General features: G+C 38.5%; 1 protein-coding gene and 1 long non-coding RNA gene across 2 annotated transcripts; one reads left to right on the forward strand and one right to left on the reverse strand.

The window, feature by feature from the left end:
• Nucleotides 1-865: 865 nt before the first annotated feature.
• Nucleotides 866-17002, forward strand: ADAMDEC1 (ADAM like decysin 1). The gene is made up of 14 exons (XM_036032696.1): nt 866-1477; nt 3294-3412; nt 4597-4670; nt 5381-5456; nt 6891-6967; nt 8133-8319; nt 8541-8603; nt 9270-9341; nt 9607-9776; nt 10138-10219; nt 10911-11041; nt 11559-11736; nt 14645-14730; nt 16302-17002. The coding sequence occupies exons 1-14, from the start codon at nt 1429-1431 to the stop codon at nt 16306-16308; spliced, it is 1371 nt and encodes a 456-aa protein (XP_035888589.1). The 5' UTR covers nt 866-1428; the 3' UTR covers nt 16309-17002.
• LOC118502036 lies at nt 14679-21956 on the reverse strand. Its single transcript, XR_004904713.1, has 3 exons — nt 21755-21956; nt 17508-17670; nt 14679-14811 (listed from the first exon to the last, which is right to left on the reverse strand). It is a non-coding gene; the product is annotated as an uncharacterized LOC118502036 (long non-coding RNA).
• Between the last annotated feature and the right edge of the window lie 1612 nt (nt 21957-23568).

A 23568-nucleotide genomic window follows, 5' to 3' on the forward strand; every position in this document is an offset into this window, starting at 1 on the left:
GCCAGAGGAAGGGAGATGATTTGAAGAGGAGATCAGGGCAGCTACGATCACATCTAAGTCACTCTTTGCCCACAGGGGAACAACAATGACCACAACAAAAACAATACACAGCCACAGAGAGGTCACTGTAGACCTTGCATTCAGATTCTAACAAACTTTCAAATTAACAGTGAAAATAAGCTCAGCAGTTGAAAATAGATTTTTAGATTGGGAAAACTCTCAAAATGGAAATTAATTTGGTGCTAAATCTCTAAGAAGTACCAGGTCAATATACAAATATACCAAGGATCTCAAAGTGATGTACCTTTTTAAACTAAGTAATACCATTTCTAGTAGCTTATCCAAGAAATATATACATACAAAGACAGGTACAACATATACACACAAGGCAATATTCTAAAGCCATTAAAATAATGTCTTAATATCCAATATTATGTCATAATGCTATGCAAAAATACAGGTTCCTAAAACCCTTTATACAATAAGTACCAAAGTCTAAAATTTGTGTTTCTTTTATTTCTCTCCTTTCATTAGTGCATGGAAGAGAGATGAAAATAAATTACCAAATGTTAACAAAAGTCATATTTTGATGTTGGGCCGTTGGATGATCAACTTTTTTCCCTCAGTATACTCTTTTGATATTTATGACCATGAAAATATCTTTTTTATCCAGGACAATATTGTTATTTTCCTGTAATAGAATTCCCAGTGCACTTCAAACATACATCATAGGCAGCATAAGTTGAGGCTAACACTGTCCAGAGAATTACATTTGCACATTGGTTTGTGGTTTTATGTGCATACGTGCATGCATGCATATGTGTTACCTTAATTCTATAAGATATGTGTGAATTTTATAAGAAGCTTGAGGTAGGTGTTGTTATCATCATCCCATTTTCATAGAAAGGAGACTGAGGGCCAGAGAGATTACAATGTTGTAGCTTGTACAACTTAACCTGGTACTTGTTTTATAAGTTTTGTGTTTTCTGTGCCAGCTTCTCACAATATGTAGGGACTACCGATGTATTTTCTAAATTTGTAGGCCAGTTTCTGTAAGGTTACTGAGGAACAAGAGTGATGGTTCAGTTTGATGAGTATGCAAATATGCTCATGGGCTTCAAAGCCTCAGATGGTACTTTTCTACCATTATAGGAGCAGTAGGGCGAACAGCTGTCCAGAAGTGCTTCCTAAACAGGCTGCGACCACACACATAAACACTTCTCCTGAATGCGGAACATTCTCCCGATGTTGACACTGAAACTTCTTGGAAATTTCCCAACACCGTTATGAAACTTACCTCAATCTCATAAGTAAGGTTTGAGGCTCATATTTCATGTTTCAATCTATAAAGAGAAGTCGGGGGAGATAAATAGCTGGGAACCCACGTCTCACACTGTGTGGGACGTCTCAGCTCCTGCAGTCACCAACATGGCTTTGGTCCTGCTTTCTGTCCTCGGGCTCATTGTGCACACTGAAGGTAAGCACTCATATTAACGTTTTATACAAAAGTCAATTTATTTAATGCATTTTTAAAGTACTTTTAAGAAAATGGCATGCTCATGTGACCCAAAGGTCACTACTGTTTGCATTTTGGTATATTTACTCAATTTATATAAACTGTGCTCATCATCTAGGTGTTACGATTGGTGAAATAATTTAGGTAGGATGTCTCTGAAATTTTATCTCTCATTCAATAATCATACAATTTCTATCATTTTGTTTTCTAAAACACATTGCCCCAAATGATAGCAGAAAAGTAACTTCAGACAAGAATTCCAGAATTTCCTAACCACCTTCAATGTTATCTCAAATGACATTGATATTTCTACCCCATAAAAAACCAATCATTTATCTAAAGCCACAGTTTATCCAAATGCTGCACTGGGGTGGATGACAAGGAAGACTCTGACATAAAATTAGAGTTAAGTTAAACATAATTGCATTTTTGAGCAACATTAGAGATTAATTCACCAACTGATCAGTTAGTACTAGATACTAAAATTCACTCTACTTTCAATTCCACAACCCTTTCCACGAATGGAATTTATATTCTCTTTTGATAAAGACATTTTAGTAATATATTTTTAAATTCCTTTTTTCATATGTAATGAGTTCTTCTAAGGACAGCATCAGAGCAGAGCTTTGGGAGGTGACTAGCAGAGATGTTATGAATTACTACTTCCCTTCTGGTTGTCTATCTACATCAGCCAGGTATAGAACTACCTGGTGTCTCTAAGGTCACACTGACTGTCTGTCAGTCACAGAGTGAGAATCTATCTCTAAGCATAGACACTTGTCTGTGACAATGAGAACATTTAAAAATAAAACTAACCTTATATCGATGATTGAAGAAATAAAGAAAAAATGGATAAAGGTGTGCTTGCCAACTTCCTAGACTGGTATTAAATAATTTTAGATACACTATGCTACTTAATTTTTACACCAACCTCTACTTTAGGTAAGTAAACTGATAGAAATCAAAGTGACTTTTACAAGGTTATTTAGCTAGGATGTAAGACCATGTATTTTGGCTCCAATATCAGTTATCTTCCTACTGTATGCAAGCACAATAGAAAATTGTCTGTGTAATGTAATTCCAAGTGAATCAAGAAGAACATTTAGTCTACATACAATTTTTCTTCTGGCTCTCTGGTGCTTTAAAATTATTCCACCAGAGAATAACAAGAACTTTATTTCCTGTGAAAAATAAAGTCTTGAAGGCAAATGCTAATGAGGTAAAGAATATAATGGCTAATTGCTGCACTGACAAATAAAATAACTGTTAGCAGAGTCTTTCCTAAAATTGAAGGAGTATCCATCTAAGAAGTATTTGATTTTTGGAGAGGGTAGTCAGGTGTTGCACCACAGTGAGCAAAAGACATAAAAAAACAAAAGAGGTCTCTGAGAACACTAAAAGAAAAATTCATAATTTTGGATAGGAAAATAGAGGAGGGAGAATCTGGATACTACAGGTAGGTTTTTAAGGAATTCCCAGCTTGGTTCTAATCCCAAATCTGCTTTTTCTGGGCCTCATGGCCCACATTGAGAGATTTACACACATTGAGAGATTATCCAACGAACTGTTTCCAGAATCGGGGTGGGCGAAGTGAGAGGGGAAGAAAAGTTCTTAGTTATCAAGTTTCAAATAGATGGAGGAACTCCTTTTGAATGCTTACTTTCTCAACTGGAATTCAGTCTTCCATGCTATTTAACAAAACAACTGAGCAAAAAGAAGAAACCAACACAAAATCCTTTCAATGTTTTTTTTATCACTGTTATCTCTCTTTCTCTAGCATTAGCCATAAGGCAAACACCTGAAATAGAACTCTATAAAGTAGTCCATCCTAAAAAACTACACATTTTACACAAAAGAGAGGTACAGAATAACCGGACTGAGACCCATGGTAATGAGGTAAGCAGTGTGAATGACTGTGGGGTTTCTCTATCATCTGATGAGACAATAAAGAGCCTTTTTCTTAATAGAATTGATGTCATTAGTCAATATCTCATGGTTTGTTATTGAAGCCCTCATGTACACCTCCCGTTCATCCAGGAGAGAATTCGGGGTTTCTCAGAATGCTTTCACAATTAAGTAGCAGCAAGGAAGTTAATTGCCTCACATGATCAGAAAGAATAAAACTGCTCAGGCATTTCTCCTAGTTTCTGGGAGGGAAAAAAGGTGCCCAGGAAAGGCAGCTATTTTTTAATAAGTTCCTTGTCGAGCCCCCCAAACTCATGCCCCCTACCTTTACCCTCTTTCCCCACTGAATTGCTTGTTTTCTTGACTATTTTTTTCTGTAATGGAGAGATCGAAATTATCTCATTAATTAACACGATTTTTAAGGTTTATTAAGGATATTAACTCTTTGACTATTTCATTGTTGCAAATATTTCCTTTATTTTATCATTTTTACTTTTTTTAATTCTTAGTAGGTTTTTGGTTGATTTTCTTTAGTATATTTAGTTTGATTTTAATGTAATAAAAGCATATGCCATATTATTAACCTATTAGTGATCCTTTAGGATACACAGGACTGTGTACTATATATAGGGCAAATAATTATTCCCTATCTCACATAACAGAGTTAGTTTAATCTGTATTATTATTGTGTTGTTGTACTTTTTGGAAATCCATTTAAATATACAATTTATATTTAATTTTACATGTTATAAAGGCATAGAGAGCTACTTTTATCTTACATGCATTTGCAATTCCCAAAATATAAATTGATATCATTATATCATTACATTTAAAAAAATATTTTTTTTGTTCTATTACAGTTGCTCCAGTTTTTCCCCCTTTGCCCTCCTCTGCCCAGCCCAGCCCCCACTCCCACAGTCAGTCCCCACAGCATTGTCCATGCCCATGAGTCTTCCATACTTGTTCTTTGACCAATCCCTTCCCCTTCTTTCCACCGTTACCTGCCCTCCACCCCCCGGTTGCTGTCAGACTGTCCTATGTTTCCATGCTTCTGGTTCTATTGTGCTCCTTAGTTTGTTTTTGTTCATTAGGTTCCTCTTATAGGTGAGATAATATGGTATTTGTTTAATCAACTGGCTTATTTCACTTAGCATAATATTCTCTAAATTTTTTAGGAAAGATATGAACCTGAACTTCAGTATCAGATTATTTTAAATGGAGAAGTCATTCTCTCCCTACAAAAAACCAAGTAAGTTGTACTTTCTGAAATTTAAGTCACTAGATTGTATTAAGAGAATGTGGCAAAATAAATCTTGAGACTCTGTTTAGTGAGATTGGAGATAAAGGACATAAAATATATTGAGTTTTAGATGTTTCAGATACATTTGTGCTAATGCTACCTCAGAAATGTCAATATTTCCTAGGAGAGATTACGTGTAAAGTGTAAAACAAAGAGAGCTGCACAAATAAATGACTTTCTTCCCTGATGCTTCTTGGAATTTACTGAAACACTTTTCTACCCGGATAAACTTAAACCTTTGATGTGACCTTTCATTACTTTTATAAGAACATACATCCAAGGCTTCTTCAGAGGTGCTGCTCCAGTGAGCTCTGCAGCAGCCAGGAACATTCCTTTATGCACATCTGTGGCCCAGCACAGAGGCCCTGGGAAGGAGGCATCCTTTGTGCAAAAAATCTCCAAATAACCCATTCTGAATGTGGAGAACATGCGGTTAAAGGGTAGCCGAAGACATTTCCTCCCTCAGATCCAGCAGGTGTAGCTAAGGCTTCGATTTGCTGCAGGAGCAGGATTTCAGCACTGGGAAGAGATCAGTGGGTCAGAATGCCAATGCCTTCTCATCGTAGACAGTGTCATTCCTTTAGTGCTGGAGCTTGTGGCAGGAAAATTAACCTTTATTAGCACAGTGGGTGAATCCTGCAACTTTCTGCTCACTGCAGGCATCTCCTGGGGCCCAACTACACTGAAACGTATTACTCTCTCGGAGAAGAGATCACCACAAGCCCTCAGAATGCGGTAGGTTTTGAATGCATCCTGGGACTCTCTAGAGACCCACCACTTAGTTATAAGATTCCTGAATCCAAGGACAACTTGAAAGATTTGAAGAACTTGAAAGCCACATGCTTATCTATTCAATGAGATAAGGTAAAAAAAGCATACTCAGCATTTTTAAAAGATAGGAGTACCAGGAGGCTTCCAAGTGTTACATTTTGTGAAGCCATCAAAAGGCTACTTTTCTCCTAGATCACCTTATCAATAGGTTAGAAATAACCTATTTATTATATTCTGATAATACATGCACTTATCCTGAGGTCAGCAACAGAATATCAATTATTTAATTAATATAATTTTATATATGGTTAAAACACCACCCAACAGATAATGCCAAGGCCTAGATGGCAGACAGAGAATCAAAGCCAAAGGAAGAATAAAAAGAATATAAAAAGGCATAGTCATGGAGTATTATCAAACTCAGTGAGTTTCTCAGAGCCACCCCCACCCACTGTGTAAAGTGTACGTTTCTAGAAAACTACAGATAAGACTTCTGACACAAAGGGTTCTTTGTTTCCTAATCACATGAAAACTCTCATCTCATAGATATCCAGAATTTTGCTAACATTGACCTCCAAGGAAATCATCTAATAAATTAATTCAAACTCAAGTGCAGTGGCTGATACTTTAATGTGGTACCTTTTCCAAGTTTTCTATGAGAAAATGTTACAATAGCAAGGTTTCTTCCAAAGGAAAGAAAAACAAATGGAATTTTAACCCTGAGACAAGTCAGTTTATTTTGAACAAGAGGTTATTCATTAGCTTTCTTAGATTATTCTATATAAGCAATCCCCTATTTTACTTATATGGATCATCAAACACGTCTGAATGTTTAGTCTTAGACAAATTCTCTGGAATTTTGATAATGGTCAAGAAATTCCAATAACACACCATTTAATATGGTAAGTTGGGCCAATTAACATGAGGGGCTTAGGAGAGGTTGTGCAGCCTCCTTAGGACTGTAGACTCTAGAAAAATACATACTCCCTTTTATTAATGTAGTATGCACAGTGTCTTAGGGACTCAGCAAAAGGAACCAAATTCTCACAAGTTGTACCTCATCTCTGAGAGTTCCCTAGATCGCAGAGGAGCTAGCTACTTCTCAGATGCAGCGTTCGTCCACTTTCACCATAAGTGTGCTTAGGTTCAGCCTCCCTGGACTTCTGTTTAGTGCCATTAGTGTCAGGAAGACAGCTCTGTCATCCAGTATGGAGAGTGTGCAGGGTCAGTGGTGGGACAGTTCATACAGCCCCAGAGGTTCTCACTGGTTTTGTTTCTGGGAAGTGGTCTGGCCACAGCCACTACTCAAAGACCTGTCCTACATATTCAAGATAGCAGCTTCCACCACAACTGTGATACATTTATTCTTGCAGTTAATGTTCTTTTTTCCAACCTTAGGAACACTGCTACTACAAAGGACACATCCTGAATGAAAAAGATTCGGTGGCCAGCATTAGTACTTGCAATGGGTTGAGGTGAGATCTGTTCCCCAAAATACTAAACATCAAGCATCATTTTGTTACACAGAATGAGTCTTCAGGACATCGTGTCTTATACTATCTTGGTTAAATTCTCTCCATCTATAAAATGCTGAATATGTGTGGTTAAAGTGAACAATAAAAGATCACCCTTGCAATCATTTTATAATCTGCTGATCTAGTAGAAGTTAGTCCTGGAAATATTCAAACAAGACTCTACACTCTGGGCTTTGATGACATTTCCACATTTATCCATCCTACTCCCTAAAAACTTCTGTCTTATTTTCTTAAAGATTCTACCCTGCAATTGTCATGGTGAAACATACTTTTAAAAACTGTATGTGTGTGGTATTTCTCCTTAAAAAGGTAATTTTTATCAATTGGGAAAAATTTGAAAAATAAGAAAAATGCAAGTAAGAAAATAAGAAAGTACCCACCATAAAGTTTTTCCTCTGTGTGATTACTATTATTAACATTTTGTCATGTTTGCATCTTTTATGCATATAGACAAATATATCTTTTATGTGGATGAAATATAAAATAAAATAGACATAAGTGTTCTTCCAACATAGTCCATATCATGTGACATAAAAAGCCTTTTCTCTTATTATGAGATACCTTCATAGATGAACTTTTGAATTGCTATGTATGCTTTTAATATTCCATCATATCGATTTGACTTTAAATTTCTGAATGAGTTTTATTATGATAAGGTAGAATTCTTCAAACTTCTTCAAACTATCAGTTCCAGACTCTTCCTCTGGATAATCTGCTCAGCATGTTTGCCTTCTCTGGGGTTCTTGGGATCTAGACGCTCCTTTATTCCATGCTCCACCATGTTCCTAAGACCTGCCAAGAAGTATATGCTAAACGTATGAATAAATGATGGCAAGTTTTACTGAGCTCATGATGTCAATCCCGAAGTCTTTGGGTAGCTTCATTTAGTCATTCTCGTTCACAACTCTCTGGGAAATAATACAGGCTCCATTTTAGTATTGACAAATGCTGATTATCACTTACATTAGCAAAAGTTAGCCAAAAGCCTATGAAAAAATACTGTATGTGTAAGCTTGGGGTAGAGGGAAAGGTGTCAATCCATTCTGGTCAGTACATGTGACTTTGTGACAGACAATCCTCAAATATGAGCCCCCATGTCTCACAGGGGATACTTTACACATCAGAATCAAAGGTACATGATAAAGCCTCTGAAAAGCACAGACCAAGAAGAACATGCTGTCCTCACATACAACCAGGAGGAGCTGGACCCAGCTAATCTCACCTGTGGTGTAAAAAATGTTGGCAGAAAACACAGCATCATCCGCACCACTAGGTCACTCAAAAGCCCAGAGGTGAGTGTGGCTTTCCTGTGTCATTGTTCATTTCAGTCGTCTCAGCAATGACAATGCAATAGACTGTCATGCCCAGCAATGACTGCGATAGGGAAAGCCTATACCTTATTTACTTATTCACTGATTTAATTTCCCTCTGAAGAAAAGAATTGTCTTTGTAAGCTTCTCACACTTTTAGCATAAAGGTAATTATTAACAGTGTTCTTTTACTCTTTGTAAAGCAAGAAGAATTTCTTCGGGCTGCAAAACATATTGATCTCTTTTTGGTGCTGGATAATGCCTTTGTGAGTATGAAACGTGTGTGCTCCTTGTCAAGTTAAGTCAACGTTTAAGACTTCTTATCAGCAAACACAAACAACAAAGCATTCTGGCTGAAAATGCAGAGCCCGTCCCCCTGACTGCCTGACCTGTTCTACCCATCTGGCCAGCAACGGTGTTCCCTCACCCCTTTGATGTCCACCTGCTGCCAAAATATTTAGTTATTAGAAATACATGAAATTAATGAAAACCAAAAATGAATGGGTTATTAAAGCATTGATTAATTCTCACTATATTATGTAAATATAAAGTAGACTCAAACTCTATACATTTTACATTATAGTTATATATACAAAAACACTGGAATCAGTGCTTCTAATTAATAAAAATTGCTTTATAATCAAATTTTAATAATATTGAAATGGTTTAAAACATTTAAATCATTAGCTGATTTATTCAATATAAAAATCAAAAAATGAAAATTTATATGAATGTCTAATTTTTCTCTTACCAAAAAAATCTTACATTTGAAATATAATTTGTTGAAACATGAAATTTTATATAAGGTAGACATGGAATGAATAGAGATTTATATACATTAAAATGTATGATTCTGCTTAAAATGTGAACTACATCAACTTTCTCACTGTAGTTTGGGATCTTAATTATACTTTGCATTTTGTATTTCACAGTACAACATGTATCAGGGAAATCTGACTTTGGTGAGAAGCTTCTTGTTTGAAGTGATGAATCTACTCAATGTGGTAAGAGATAGCCTCAGGCTTTCCTATGGTTTCACCAAATAAGGAGTCGGGAGGGTTGCATGGTTTAAGGTCAGCAGCAGTTTTGAGAAATTTAGCAGACAAGGATAAACATTAAGGTAAAATCATATGTACTATAGCAAAGGCAACTTCTAGAATTCCCCTTTACAAAATGGGATACACTTATCCATCACTTGTGGTCAGCAAAGGATCTAAAACACTAAAGAAATCTTTAAAAAATTTATGAAGAAAAATGCTCTTCCCACAGATTTATAACACCATAGACGTTCAAGTGGCCTTGGTAGGTATGGAGATCTGGTCTGACGGTGATAAGATAAAGATAGAACCCAACGCAGGTGCCACCTTTACCAACTTTCTGAATTGGCATCGTTCCAACCTGGGAAAAATGAAGCCCCATGACCATGCTCAGCTACTCAGGTAAGCCACACCAGCCAGGGCCAGGCGTAGGCAGGCATAGCAGATAGTTATCCCAAAGGTTTCTTGGAAGACATTACTGTTCAGTGATGTGTCCCTGATCGGTTGTCAGAGAGGCTGTAGTCCTGCCATTAGCAATTCACCTGTGAGGTTGTTGAGGACCAATGTCAGATTACCAAAACACGTTCTCGGCTGTGGGACAACCACCAACAGTCATTATAGTGCTATGGAATGGCATACGCTTTTCAGGGACCTAGTGAATATAAATAGGGTAGGACAACAAGGAAAATCAAAGACATGATTCACAGAAGCAAATTGTTCCAAAGATTTAGATTGTGACAATGTACCTTTAACTTTCTCACAGTGGACGTGCCTTTGCCCATAAACGTGCAGGAGTGGCAGCCGCAAATTCCCTGTGTTCCCCATCTTCAGTTGCTGTTATTGAGGTTTGAAAACTTACAGCAAATCTTCTCTGTGGTTCCATATTATCTATGAAGACCAGCATAATGCCTTATATACAGTTAGTACAATGAGCATTTGCTGAGTCAGTAAATAAAAGTAGAAAGAAAACTATGACATTGAAGGTTCCTTGGATTACAGAATTGAATATTTCCTTACCTCAGCTCTCCCAGAAGTCTTAACTCTTCAGCTGGCATTAGGGAGTAAGAGCAGAGAGATTGGGAGAGAAAGGGAATCCAGGTGTCCTCTGTGGCCTGAGCCAACTTCAAATTAATCACCCTCAACATCAATGGCCAGAGAGATCAGACAAGGTGCATACTGGTGTGATGTGGCCAAGCACTACTGATGTCAATAGTTTTGGGCAGCCTTTGAGTACATAGTATGGTACCTTTTGGGACTTCTTATGAAGAATGTATTTACTTGAATATGATCATGGTTTACTGAGAAAGTATTATTAGTTCAGCAAATGTTTACTAAACTCTGACTCAATGGTTGATTCATAGTAACCAATAATTCCAAGTGTTTATTCAACATTTTATAATAATGAATGGCAGGGAAAGGAACTTCATGACTATTATTTTTTACTTGCCAAACTATTATTTTACTTCTGAATGTTGACAACAATTAAGAATTAACTAAATAAAAAGAAGAAGTAATAGACATTTCTATTTTTTCAAGGCTAACAGAAAGAATAATGTGGCTCTTGTAGCAGTGATGTCACATGAGTTGGGTCATGCCCTCGGTATGCCTGACGTTCCATACACCACCAGGTGCCCCTCTGGGAGCTGTGTGATGAATGAATATCTAAGGTGAGACCTTGTCAATTGTAGGTTCAGTCCCCACGCAGGGCACATACCTAGGTTGTGGGTTCGACTGCCTCCAAGGGAAAGTACGAGAGGCAACTGATTGATGTTTCTCTCTCACATCAATGTTCTCCCTCCTTCTCTCACTGTCTTTCTCTTTCTCCTCCTTCCTCTATCTCTAAAAAATCCATAAACATATCCTCAGGTGAGGATCAAAAAAAAAAGAAATCAGATGTAGTCTCTATAGCTGGATGGGCATTTTTTATCAAGAGCTGTGTATCCCATTAATTCACCCTCCAGCCTCTTGATGCATAAGTTTTACCAATGACCAATCAATCAATCCATTTTTCTGTGCTGTATGATTGATCACAATGCCACCCTTCATATATAACACAGCATAGGCCTAAACAGTTAGGAAATTTGGAATTTCCATGGAACCAGGTAATATTTTTAGACAAGTCATACTCTCACATTCATTTATCACAGTATATCATGGTATTTTTTATTTTTCTTCTGGTTACAGTTCAAAATTCCCAAAGGATTTTAGCGTATCCTCCCGCTCACATTTCGAAAGATACATTTCATCTGCAAAATCGAAGTGCCTGCTGCAAGCCCCAACTGCTAAAGATGTACCCACAGCCCCAGTGTGTGGGAACAAGCTTCTGGAAGCGGGGGAGGAATGCGACTGTGGCTCTTCTAAGGTATGGAAATGTCCATGGTTAGAAACCTTACTATGCAATGACTGCAGCATCACTGCTTTGTTTCTTTTTCCTTTTTTAACAGAATGCTTTTAAAAAATTTCTAAAGACAAGCATGGCATCATTGTAGAAAGTAGACTTGCACTTATGTCAGTACTGATTTCAGGCATTTTTTGAAAGGCATTTCAAAAGCCAGGATATAGTTTTGATGTCATCATGTGAAGTTCACTGTAAAGAAAGAAATCATTAATTGTGGTATGTCACATGAGCTTTCCTGATACATTAGTCAGAAACCCTCTGCCCCATAAAATCACAACTGGTCATCAGTTGAACAGTCACAAATACAGGTCTAGAAGTCCACTCCACAGAGAGTTAGCTGACTTTCCCTCAGCCAGCTAGTATGTAAACCAAACATTAAATACAATGGAGAAAGAGAAGCAAGAACATAAACCTCTAGAAAACGGGTTATTAATATTGAAAATCCAAGATAATGACTATATGTCTGCTGATATCTATAAAATCTGAGGCTTTCTAGGAGTCTCCAATGGAATGTTTGCTAGCAATCCCATATTAGGTTTCTAAAAGAGACCATTATGTTTTCTTAGTAATTTTTTACTTTTAAGACTAAAAAATTGAGTTACTATTTGAAGAAATTTTCCATGTGTCAGTCTACAAAATGCATATATATGTGCAATACACACACACACACACACATCATCTCCTTTATTACTCACAACAAACCTATAAAACAGGTTTTGTGATGATCCCAAACTAAAGAAGCAGTGAGACTAAGAAAAGCTGAGTAACTAGTTCCATGGATATAAAACTAGTCATCAGTGAAACCCATTGCAACCCAAGATTTTCCCATTACTTTGAGAGGCTCAATTAAAAAGGGGAAGGCACCTGGCTGGTGCAGCTCAGTGGATTGAGCACAGGCCTGTAAACCAAAGGGTCACCGGTTCCATTCCCAGTCAGGGCACATTCCTGGGTTGTGGGCCAGGTCCCCAGTAGGGGGTGTGCGAGAAGCAAACATACATTGATGTTTCTCTCCCTCCCTTTCTCCTTCCCTTCCCCTCTCTCTAAAAATAAGTAAAATCTTTAAAAATAATAAAATAAAAAGGGGAAGGTGTATGTTCTCTCTGTGCTTCAGTTTGTTTATTCAGAAATTCTAAACTGTTGAATTATATTGGATCACATGGTATAACTTAATTATTTACAAACACTGCAAATATTTTATTAATTATAATGAGAGTTGGAATTTAAAAAATTATTTAATGCTTTATAAATGTTAGATTTGTATTTATATCATTCTTAACTTGCTTACACCCCCATATGCTTTCTCAGGTGGAAGACCACTGAAATTGTTCATAATTCTAGGTACTCCTAATTTCAGCAGGCAAATGGTATATATAATATCTATACATATATACACATATATATGTGTAATATAGTATTCTTTAGAAAATAATCCAGTTTCCCAAGATCTGAAGTGCCATCTGGTTCTTTCCTTAGTGTACATATTTGGGTGTTTTCGAGGTTTTGAATGTTATCATTCTATCTGGCTAAATAGTATAACACAAGCATCATGCTATTTTAGTGATTGTAACTACACAATGCACTTTAATATCTTTATTAGTAATTCTCTTCATATATATGTAGAATTTGCATAGCAATTCTTTAATGTTTATTTTTCCATATAACTCTTGGCATTTTTGTCAGTTTGCCCACAAATATGGTTGAAATTCACATTGAAATGTATTAAATTCATATTTCACTCTGAGGGCCACTGGCATTTTCACAAAATTTGAGTTCTGTCTTCAAAGACAATTTGCCTTGAAAGTTTCTCAGGAACATTATATGTAAAATACTTCATGTAATTCTGACACATTTTGAAGGTTTATTCTGAAGTATTTTCTATTTTTTTGCTACTAATATGTGTAATGTTTACTTTAGGTTCTAATTATTATTACTTTTTATGTTACTGGATTATCCTAAACAGCCATCTTAGTGACTCACCCAATATGTTTAGAGTTGATGCTATATTTTCAGCCAGGTCAAGAATTTTATCACATAAAATAGTGAAAATGTGATATATACTAACCACATATTATACTTTCATATATTTTCTTGTCTCATAGCACTTATTAGGATTTTCAGAAAAATATAAACTATAAATAATCTTTGCCTCATTATTTATTGAATGCATTTTTGCTATTAATCAGGTAGATTTTCTTCATCATGGTGATACATAATTTTGTTCATAGTGTCCTTATAACATGCCTAAATAATTCAGTAATGGCTACTGAAGTTTTACCAACTAATTTTTGCCATCTATCACAATAATAGTTGTTTTCTTCCCTCAGTTTCTTGATGTGATGGATTATGTCATTTTGTTCTGTACAACTGAGACACTCCTACATTTTGGTGAGGAAATAACTCCGTATAGTTGTAAGAAAGAGTTATTATATTAATAAAATGATGCTTTATAAATAATTTATTTAGTTTTTGCAGTTATATTCATAAATGACAGCAGTGTGTGTATATCCATTACCAGTTCTCATTATCAAAATTATGAATTCTTGGTAAAACAAATTGAGGATTTAATATTTTCCCTCTGTCTTCAGTTTGTATAGTATAGAAATATTCTCCCTTGAAGTTTAAAATTAATTTACATGGTATCATCTAGGACAAATTTATCTGTGGTGATTCTTGGATAATTCAATTTTTTGTCCTTTTAAGCAGTAGTTTTCATTACATTTAATTTTTTAATTTTTGGTTTTCCTTGGTCATTTCCACTATCACTTGTGTAACAAAGTAATTCAGAGTAAAAGGTGAAATTTCCTTGCCATCTTGTATGATAATTCCACAGGAAAAATGCTGACCCCACTTGCCCTCTGTTTGTGCTTTAAAGGAATGCTCCCAGCCGTGCTGCGAGGCCACTGACTGCAAGTTCAAGCCCAGTGCCAACTGTGCACAGTGGACTCAGAACCACACAACGTGAGCCCTTTCTTTTTTTTCTTTGTTCTCAGATGTCTTCTCACTTTGATTTCATGTTTGAGAATGGTGTGACTTTGGGCTCTAGAATACAATAAAACATAATTTATTTTATATTTTAAAAATATAAAACATCACTCAGTTTCAGAAAGAAAAAACATCATTATAAACACAACTAACTCAGGGTTGTGTGTATACTAACATACTGATGAGAAAATGGCTACGTTGTCATCTGTGACTAGAACTGCTGAAACAAGTGCTCAAAATTGTATATATTTTTGTTAGGTAGTGATGAGTTTAATGTTAGCTAAGAGAAGAGAAGTTCATTTTTTTAAAGCCTTGATTGATGCTTAAATTTTATTCTAGGTTAAGAGCTGATAGTTGTCATTTGCAAGGTAGTCAGGAAATCAATAACATTTAAAAATATATTATAAAATGTAATGCTTTTATTTTTTAAATTTTATGTCTTATTGAAGTATATCTGATGTACAACATCACGTAAGCTTCAGGCATATGACACTGTGACTCAGCATTCATATACTCTGCAACGTGGCCACACAACAGGGCTGGTCTGTCATTTGACAAAATTATTGCATTATTGACCCTAGTCCCTGGGCTACACATTCTCTCCTGTGGCGTATTTATTTTACAACTGGTATTTACTTTACAAAAGGTTATGAAATAACCAACCAAACAAAACAAAATGGAAACAGACTCATGGATAAAAACTGGTGGTTGCCCAAGAGGAGGAGGATGGGAAATGGATGAAAAAGATGTTATTCCTTTCAAAGTGTGTCAAGAAACTATAATCCATGTATCCTTGTTGTGTTTTATGCAAAACTATATGAGTTGGGTGAGGGAACCCAGTAGCTCTAAATATAGTAATTTTGTCAGTGAAAAAATAGTCTCTGAATCTAAAAATGGTAATAACAACTACAAAAAGGCATAAATAAGGGGAAGGGTCTGACTAAGTTATATGAAAGAAGTTATCCATGCTAATCTTTCATGGATCTTTTCTGGAACTGGAACCAGAGAGATTATGAGACTAATGGACTCAGTCTCCATCGATGGTCACTTTCTCAGGGAAGGACCGGCAAAGTAGTAGATGAGGAACAGCATCTCTGCGCATGAGGGGCCACCTACCGTGCACTGCTGAAACCCTCCTGTGAGCCACTCTGTAGGGAATTCTGAAAATTGTGTCCACCTTCTAATCGTGTTAGACAATGGAGCATAGCACCTCTAAAAATGTCCATTCAATGCTTTTGGGGCTTGAGGCGGGAGGTGGTCATGTCCCATGACTGGACCAGATGGACAATTTAGTAACAGGGAAAGAAAATTAAATTTGGACTCAGAAAAATGTCAATTCTTTTCTCAGTTCTGCCCAAAATGAGCTGTTGGATGTTAAGCCAAGCAATGTAATTAGTTTTTCTCATCTGGAAAGTAGAGTGAATTATCTTGTCTCTCAGTAGGGTCATCAGTATCATTTAAACTCTATAAATGCTCATTATCATGATTGTATAATATTTTAACATTTATACTAACCATGGCTTCCAAATTGTTTCTCTCTTAATCAGCAAGTGAATCAAAAAATCAACTTTATTGAAGATGCTTCTTGCCTTCTTGCTGGGACAAGAATCTAGAAATCTGAACATACCAGGAGTCTTGTGTATTATCACTTTGCACTTAGATATATTTTGCTTTTTATTTGTCATTATCCTTTCTGTATTTTTTTCCAGTCTAGCTCACTGGTGAATAGCTGTACTTAAAGAAGCTGCCTCTTTTCTAAGACCTGTTCTTTAATGTGTTTTTAAGGATCACAAAGCTGCTTTTAGCTCTGTTCTTTGAAAAACTAAGAAATTAGCTCTCGACCAAAACACCTTGAATGCACCACTGAATCATTCAGAGTCAATCCAGAACTGTAAAAGTACAGGTGGCTTGTATTTTAATTCCACTTTCATCTTCTTGGTTACAGCCCATGAGAAAAACAACGTCGTGACTTGAGGAGTAAAACATTTCACTCATCTGTTGTCTATTCCTCCTCTGCCTTCCACTGGCCTTGCTCTTCCCAGTGTGCTATTTTCCTGTGTCATGCCAAGATTCATTAAATATAAACATCTTTATTCTATCATGCACAATCCTCTCACCATCACAGATAATAATTAATTCTGAGAAGTCTACTTTGCTTACATTTTAATTCAGCTATCAAGGAATGCTTTATTCATCTATTGACTTAATGAGCCATAATCAATGAATAAAAACACAACTTTTTTGAGGCTTTTCTGTGTGGTCATTTTGTAACACAAATAGGTTCAGGCTTTGTTGCAGTTCTGTGCTGGGTGTTAAAGCCTCACATTATTAGACAAGTGTCCCTCTGGTCACATGACAGTATTGCCACAGAGAGCTAGGCATTGCTGTATGTCCTGTTGTCCTTTCATGCTCTAAATGAAAGGACCTGAGGCCTGTCACCCAAGAGGACTAGGCTACTCTCTGAGGTTTCTTTCTGTACAAACTTTTAAATAATTACTCAAAAAAATTATTGAAATTTCCACTGATGCCTATGCTTGGAGATCAGGAGCACAGACAAACCTCTAAAGCTTAGGCTTTGAAAGGGACAGCCTTTCAGAAAGGCTGCTCCCTGTCCCTTCATTGTCTTGCTGTTATTGGTGTCATAGCTGAAGCCAGGCCACAGCCCCAGGGCACAGCTCACAGCCTCTGCTCCCTAGTCAACCGGTTCTTCCAAGGAAGTAGAAGTTTCTCTAAGCACATTTTCCCCCTTGTACCTCAAGATCAAGTAGAGGCTTCTTGTAGTGAAACTGCTGAGTGGCCGGGACCATAGCTAATAGCGTGCTGCAGACAGCTGGCACAGGCTTGTTCGTGCCCCTTGCTAAATTCTCAGGAACGTCATGAACTGGTTGTCAAACATGGCCATTACTGAAAACCAACCTGCATGAATGTGTAATTAAATACATCATATTAAAACCTGTATTAGTCACATTTATTCAGAGAAACAGAAAATGTGTATTTATTCATTTATACGATACATGTGAGAGTGATTGACTATGAGAAATCAGCTCATGTGATGATGAAGACTGAGGATTCCCACAACCTGACAGCTGCAAACTCAAGCCCAGGAGAGCCGAAGGTGCAATTCAGTCCAAAGGCAGGAGAGGAGGTGAGGTGTTGGAGCTCAAGCAGCAGGCTGGAAGGGAGGAGGAGTGAATTCCCTTCTCCTCTGTCTTTTGCTCTCCTTAGGCCCCAGCCTTCTCTGTGGCCATGAGTGAGAGTGCCACAGGGCAGAGCAGGAGGCGAGGTGAGTGGTGGGTGGTGGGGGAATGTAGGACCTAGAAATGAGGAAGGATGGTTACCTAGTAGACACTGTACTAAGTCCTTGCCATGTATTATCTTCTCTAATTTCCATCACGCTCACTTCAGTTTGGTCATGTTTCAGTTTTGCAGATGATAATGTTAACATTCAGGAAGAGTGAACCAGTGTCACACAGCAAACAAATGGATGACCGGACCCTGCCCCAGACATGACACTCTTTCTAGGAAAGTACACTGATGTTTCAGTATTTGAGAAGTATATTTAATCATCATGTATTTTAGAAACTAATAAGAAAAACTAACAGCTAAAAATCATAATAAGAAAATTAAATAGTCGTAAGACCAAATCATCTTTTTAGAGTTTTGTACAAATTAAGAAAGATGAAATAGCAGCATATAAAATATTTCAATGCAGACAATGGTGACTAATTAAACTTTCTTCCCCGTGAAGAAGCAACCAAGGAAACAGATAGGAAAGGGAGATCGTATACAAGCAGCTTGAAAGGCTTTAAAATAGTTTTCTTTTTCCTAGAAATCAGGGAAGAAAAGTAGGTTACAGTTCATGTTTCTTCCAACCCTCTTGCTCCCAGGGGGCAGGGAACTGGTGTGGAGGGAGCAGGAGTGGGTGGGCCCGAGGCTGCTCCCAGCAGCCCCCTCCATGGCAGAAGTCTCCCAGCCTGTGATTACACATAAGCCAGTTCTGGGACTCTCTGGAAGCTTTTATGTCATAATAAACAACAAAGAGAAAATAGATTTGACCTGCTCTTAATGTTCTATCATAATTTTTTAAAATGTGGTTCCTTTCTTAGTCTAGAAAAAAACTGAAGAATCTGTATGTTTAATAACTAGACCAGATGAAGGACTGATCTAATCAAACCTTCGATGTCACTGAAGGTAAGGGACATGATCCGTGATGTGTGTGTGCACACGGTACGTGCGTGCATGTTGTGTGTGCACGTGTGTGCCCATACACTTGCTCAGGGAATTCCATTCAAACACAGAAGCACCCACACAAAGGAATTTGGGGAACAAGCTGTCCTCGGAGGTTACAGTGAGTAGGGATGCTGGGTGTGATGGAAGCAGAGTTCAACCAGCCAGGAAAAGAATGGAAGAGCCACAGGGTCCAGGTGTGACTGTGAAGATTTTATGGATCAAAATGATTTTCTGTGGATGGCAGTGAATGAAGAGGCTCTGAAGTGCAGCAGAGGGAGAATGAAGAGAGTTGGCTGATTCCAAGTGACACTAAGTGGTCGAGGATCAAAGAGTCAGCAACAAGAGGCCTTCGTAAGGGAAGTTGTAGGGTGTATTTTTGGGAGAGAAAGTGCAGGCCAGGACTGTGACCATAAGGAGCCTACGTTTGTAAGGAAGCATTTGTATGGAAAATGTGGTTTAGAAAATAGTATTCAAGGTTTAAGATTAAGGCAGTTAAAACAAAATGAGAGTTACCTATGAAAGGGCATGTTGGAGAGGGTTTTACTGGCTGCGGAGACCCCAGAATAAATCACAAAAAAGTGTGGAAGCAATACTGCATTTTAAGGGAGGTATTCTCAAGTAGGCATTCTGGAATCTTATGCAGAAGACACCTCTGAATTAGATTTTCTTCTGGGAACTTCCTTTAGAACGAAGGTTTGAGGGTACAAGGGTGGCCACAGGTCCAGCATCTTAACAACTAGCACATAGCTTGGCACTAACCAAGCACTGGGAAGGAAGGAAGGGAGGGAGGGAGGGAAAGTAAGTAAGACAGAAACAGAGACACGGTGAAAGGGAGCGAAAACAAGTGATGTGAGAATGGGAAAAGAGAGTTGCACACAATGTTTAGGGAAAGCTATGGTCTGGAAAGAAACAAACTCCTCCGAACAGCACTTATAAGTTCTTCGGACTCTGAAATAATCTATAGGAAAAAGAAGGAAAGATGAAAAAAAAACATGATTATTGAGCTTTACGGAAAGTGGGGCAGAGTTCTCAATGAACTCAAGTGAAAATGGGAGAGCAGGTTGTGTGATGCCATTCCTCTTGGCCTGAATCTGTATTTTGTTTTAGGGAGAGACCTTCTGCTGACAGAGGCCGCACCCAACAGTGAGAACAAAGGGCAATAAAAACATGTTTGCGTTAATAAATGTAATGTGTAGTTTTGACGATTTGTAAAGAAGTGTAATGATCCATGAAAATGAACTAGTTTAGACTCGTGCTGAAGAGTGCATCCGCATCTGCGAGGGCCGCAGTTATCCCATGATGCTATAATCTTGTCCATTCTTCTTCCCACCTTTCATTCCAGAAAGCATGTTCTCAGTCTTTGTATTCTCTCTGTGGCTGTTCCAAGTTAGAAGTTCAACTATCACCTTGACTCAGTTAGGCCCAGCTGAACTAGCCTGGGCTTGGGTGGACCTCTTTTCTAAGCTGACCTTTAGGATTCTGAGGACTCCAGCGAACATCTCAACCTGTCAGCCTGGCTTTCATCTTGAATGCAGCATCTGACACTGCATTCTACTTCTGTTTCCCTCAAAGAGCCCCCTTCACCAGCATATGTTTCAGGGAGCCTTGAACCATCAAGATCAGTCCTTGCATTGCCTTTTTCTCTTGTGATCACACACATAGTCAACAAATTCCAAGAGAGAAATGGAGGCAGACAGAGGGTCAGAAAAAGCTCACCGGAGAAAAGGAGGTAAGAAAATGGAGAACAAGTTGGGAGGAACTAAAAGAAATCTTCTTTCCTCAATAGAAGAATCAGAAAAGATTCTTCCAAGACTGGTACCACTCTATTTCGGAGGACTATAAAATCATTCTAAATTTCTACCATTAAATATCAAAATATTTCGCAAACTATTAGGGACTGACAGTTTTTCATCTTTGTTCATCCCCCAGACCACCACCTTTTCATTTCTGAAATCATATTAACTTGGATTTTGGTATCTTCACAGACAAGTGACAGTAATCAACAAAAGATAAACTCAAAGAGGAAGCAAGTCCCTCCCTCCCACCTTGGGGAAAAGAAGTGATGTTTTCTCAGCTCCAACATTCATGGGATGTAAGAAAGCAGTGAGAAATTCAGATGAAGGTAGGTGATGAGTTTTCTGTAGGCAGATGAAAAGAAGCAGAGAGGGAGAATCAAGGTTTAAGAGGTCAGTACTGTTGAGCCAGGCAGTCAGATCACCTTTATAGAGATTACTTATAAGTAACTGAACCTATCACATTGAAAAAAAATCCACAACTCTTCAAGTATTTCGAAGAGATCCCCAGCCTGAGTCCTGTGCCCTGGACTGGGCTCGCTCTGCCTGCAGACCTGCCACGCCAGCTCCACATGCACTCACCCCTCAGCTCTTACAAAAAGATCTTACATAACAAAAAATAAAAGCATCTGTCTTGGGTTCCTTTAGCAGAGCCAAGTACAGTGTTTTTCCCAGAAACTAACTTTACTGAATACTTAATAACAGTGAGAGATAAACAGCAGTGTCAGACACAAACATAAACAGTCCTCTTCCTAAAATGCAGCAATCTGCTGTTTGCAGAAACTCTGGCCCTAAGGACTGGGACATCTTTCTGTACCTTGGCCTCTTCCCTTCCTTTATTTCAATTTTTCCATTTTATTCCATTTTACTGGCTATCAACCTCTCTTCTTCAATTTTGATCCCCATTCATCCCTATAAATCCCATCTCTAAACTATCTGCTGGCCCCTCCTGCTAAGTTCACAGAAATGACACTTACTTCCCCACTTCAGGCTCTCTCCCTGGACTGAACACCTGTGACTAGGAGCTGAGTGTGCTGGTGACAGTGGCAGGGAACAGAACACAGATTTCTCAGCCCAGCCAGCCCTGTACCACAGAGCAGGGTGCACCGGGTGCCCCAAGGCCTGACTGAGCTGGAGACTCCCCCTGGAGCAAGTGCTTCTTGCCTCTCTCCGTTTCTGTGTCTCTGTCTACTTTTCCCCAGCATCAGAGGGGCCGTGACAAGCGAGCTGCTGTTGAGTAGAGTAGAGGACGGGGAGCTGGTGGGCTTTAATGAGGAGTCTGGAAACTTAGAGAGAGGCTCTGGCAGGTGTTTTGTTTGTTGTTGACAAATATATGGCTTTGCGCGCCCACGTGTGGACACAATGGGTACAGCAGCAGAGCCATGTCTAAATACTCGGCTGACCTAGTAAAACCTCAGTGGTAATGCAGCCCTCTCTGACAATGCCTTTACTGTGTGTGGGCCTCGGGCTGTGTTGCTTCAATGGTACATGACCACGGCAGAGAGAAGAAAACAGGTTCTACAGAGAGATGACTTAGGGCCTGCCCCTGAACCAAGTTCCTACTCACAGCCTCTACAAGCCCAACCTGCATTTCCTTCAGGTTGTCTTAACAAAATCGACCCTCTTGGGTTGAAACCTGCATCCTTTGCCAAGTTTATCCATTTGCCTCAATAAAAATAACTTGGTTCTACTTTTGATTTGGAACTAAATTTGGGACTTAGAGTTTGTAAGGAACCTCTTTCTTATTCATTTAACACTCAACTAGTTTTCCACTGGAAAGGAGTCTTTGAAGAAGCCGGAGGACAGAGAGGCATGCATGGTCTGGACGGATCTCCTTGGGACATTGCTACTATCACACATATGCCCAAACACGCACGCGTGCACACACACACACACACACACACTGGTGCCCCCAGCTGAGTGGCACCGAATTACCTGCGATGGTTATTGACAGTGTTTGCAGGTTCCACGGAGCTGTCCCCTAAAGCCTATGCAGGGAGGCATAGACCCCAGGTGTGTCATCCATAGTCAGGAGCACAAAAGGAAACTGCCAAATACTGAAGAGATTCCAGTTTCTTCTCCAGGGATGTTAAGAGTAGGAAAAAAATCTGGATTGGAGGAATCAGTGGTCTGGCTTGAGATTGTTGCGGCAGATCATGTGCTCCAGAGCAACATATGATGAAGCATTCAAACATCTAGGTCTCGTCTCCAGGCTTTGGAGGTAACCCCCGCATTCAGTCAGAAGGCACCTGCAGCCTCGTCAGGTGGATGCCCCATTCCCCACAAACTTGTTTTTCTAGTTGTACATTTTCTGCAGGACTGCCAGTCCCGATGCAACTTGTCGCATCCTGAAGACCCCCATGGCTATTCCTGAATCAGTTTGTGCACCCTTATTCAGTTTGGACGTGGCCTGCATGTCCTGTTTCACACCCTGGTGGCTTGCTCTTTCCCAGTCCTTCTTGGTGATGGCTCTGCTCTTACACGCCTTCCAGCTGAACCAGGCTGCATCACCATCACGTTCATCCCCATCCTCCAAGTCAGGGGTGTCCCTGCGCTTTGCTTAGACCACAGTGTCAGCCCTGTAACTGCCATTAGAGATTGGACCTTCCAGCTCCTACCCTGGAGAAGGCTGTCTTCATGGGGGGGAGATGTTTTCATTCGTTGGTAATTGATCATTTAAAGGTGTTATAACTTTCTGCTTCATTTTATTATTGTTTACTTCTTTGTTTAGGTCCACATTTATTCCTTTGTGGAATAAATAGAAGTACAGAAAAAACTAAATTTGGGGAAC

Source organism: Phyllostomus discolor, chromosome 8 (assembly GCF_004126475.2).
Source record: "Phyllostomus discolor isolate MPI-MPIP mPhyDis1 chromosome 8, mPhyDis1.pri.v3, whole genome shotgun sequence".
Classification (NCBI taxonomy): Eukaryota; Metazoa; Chordata; class Mammalia; order Chiroptera; family Phyllostomidae; genus Phyllostomus; species Phyllostomus discolor.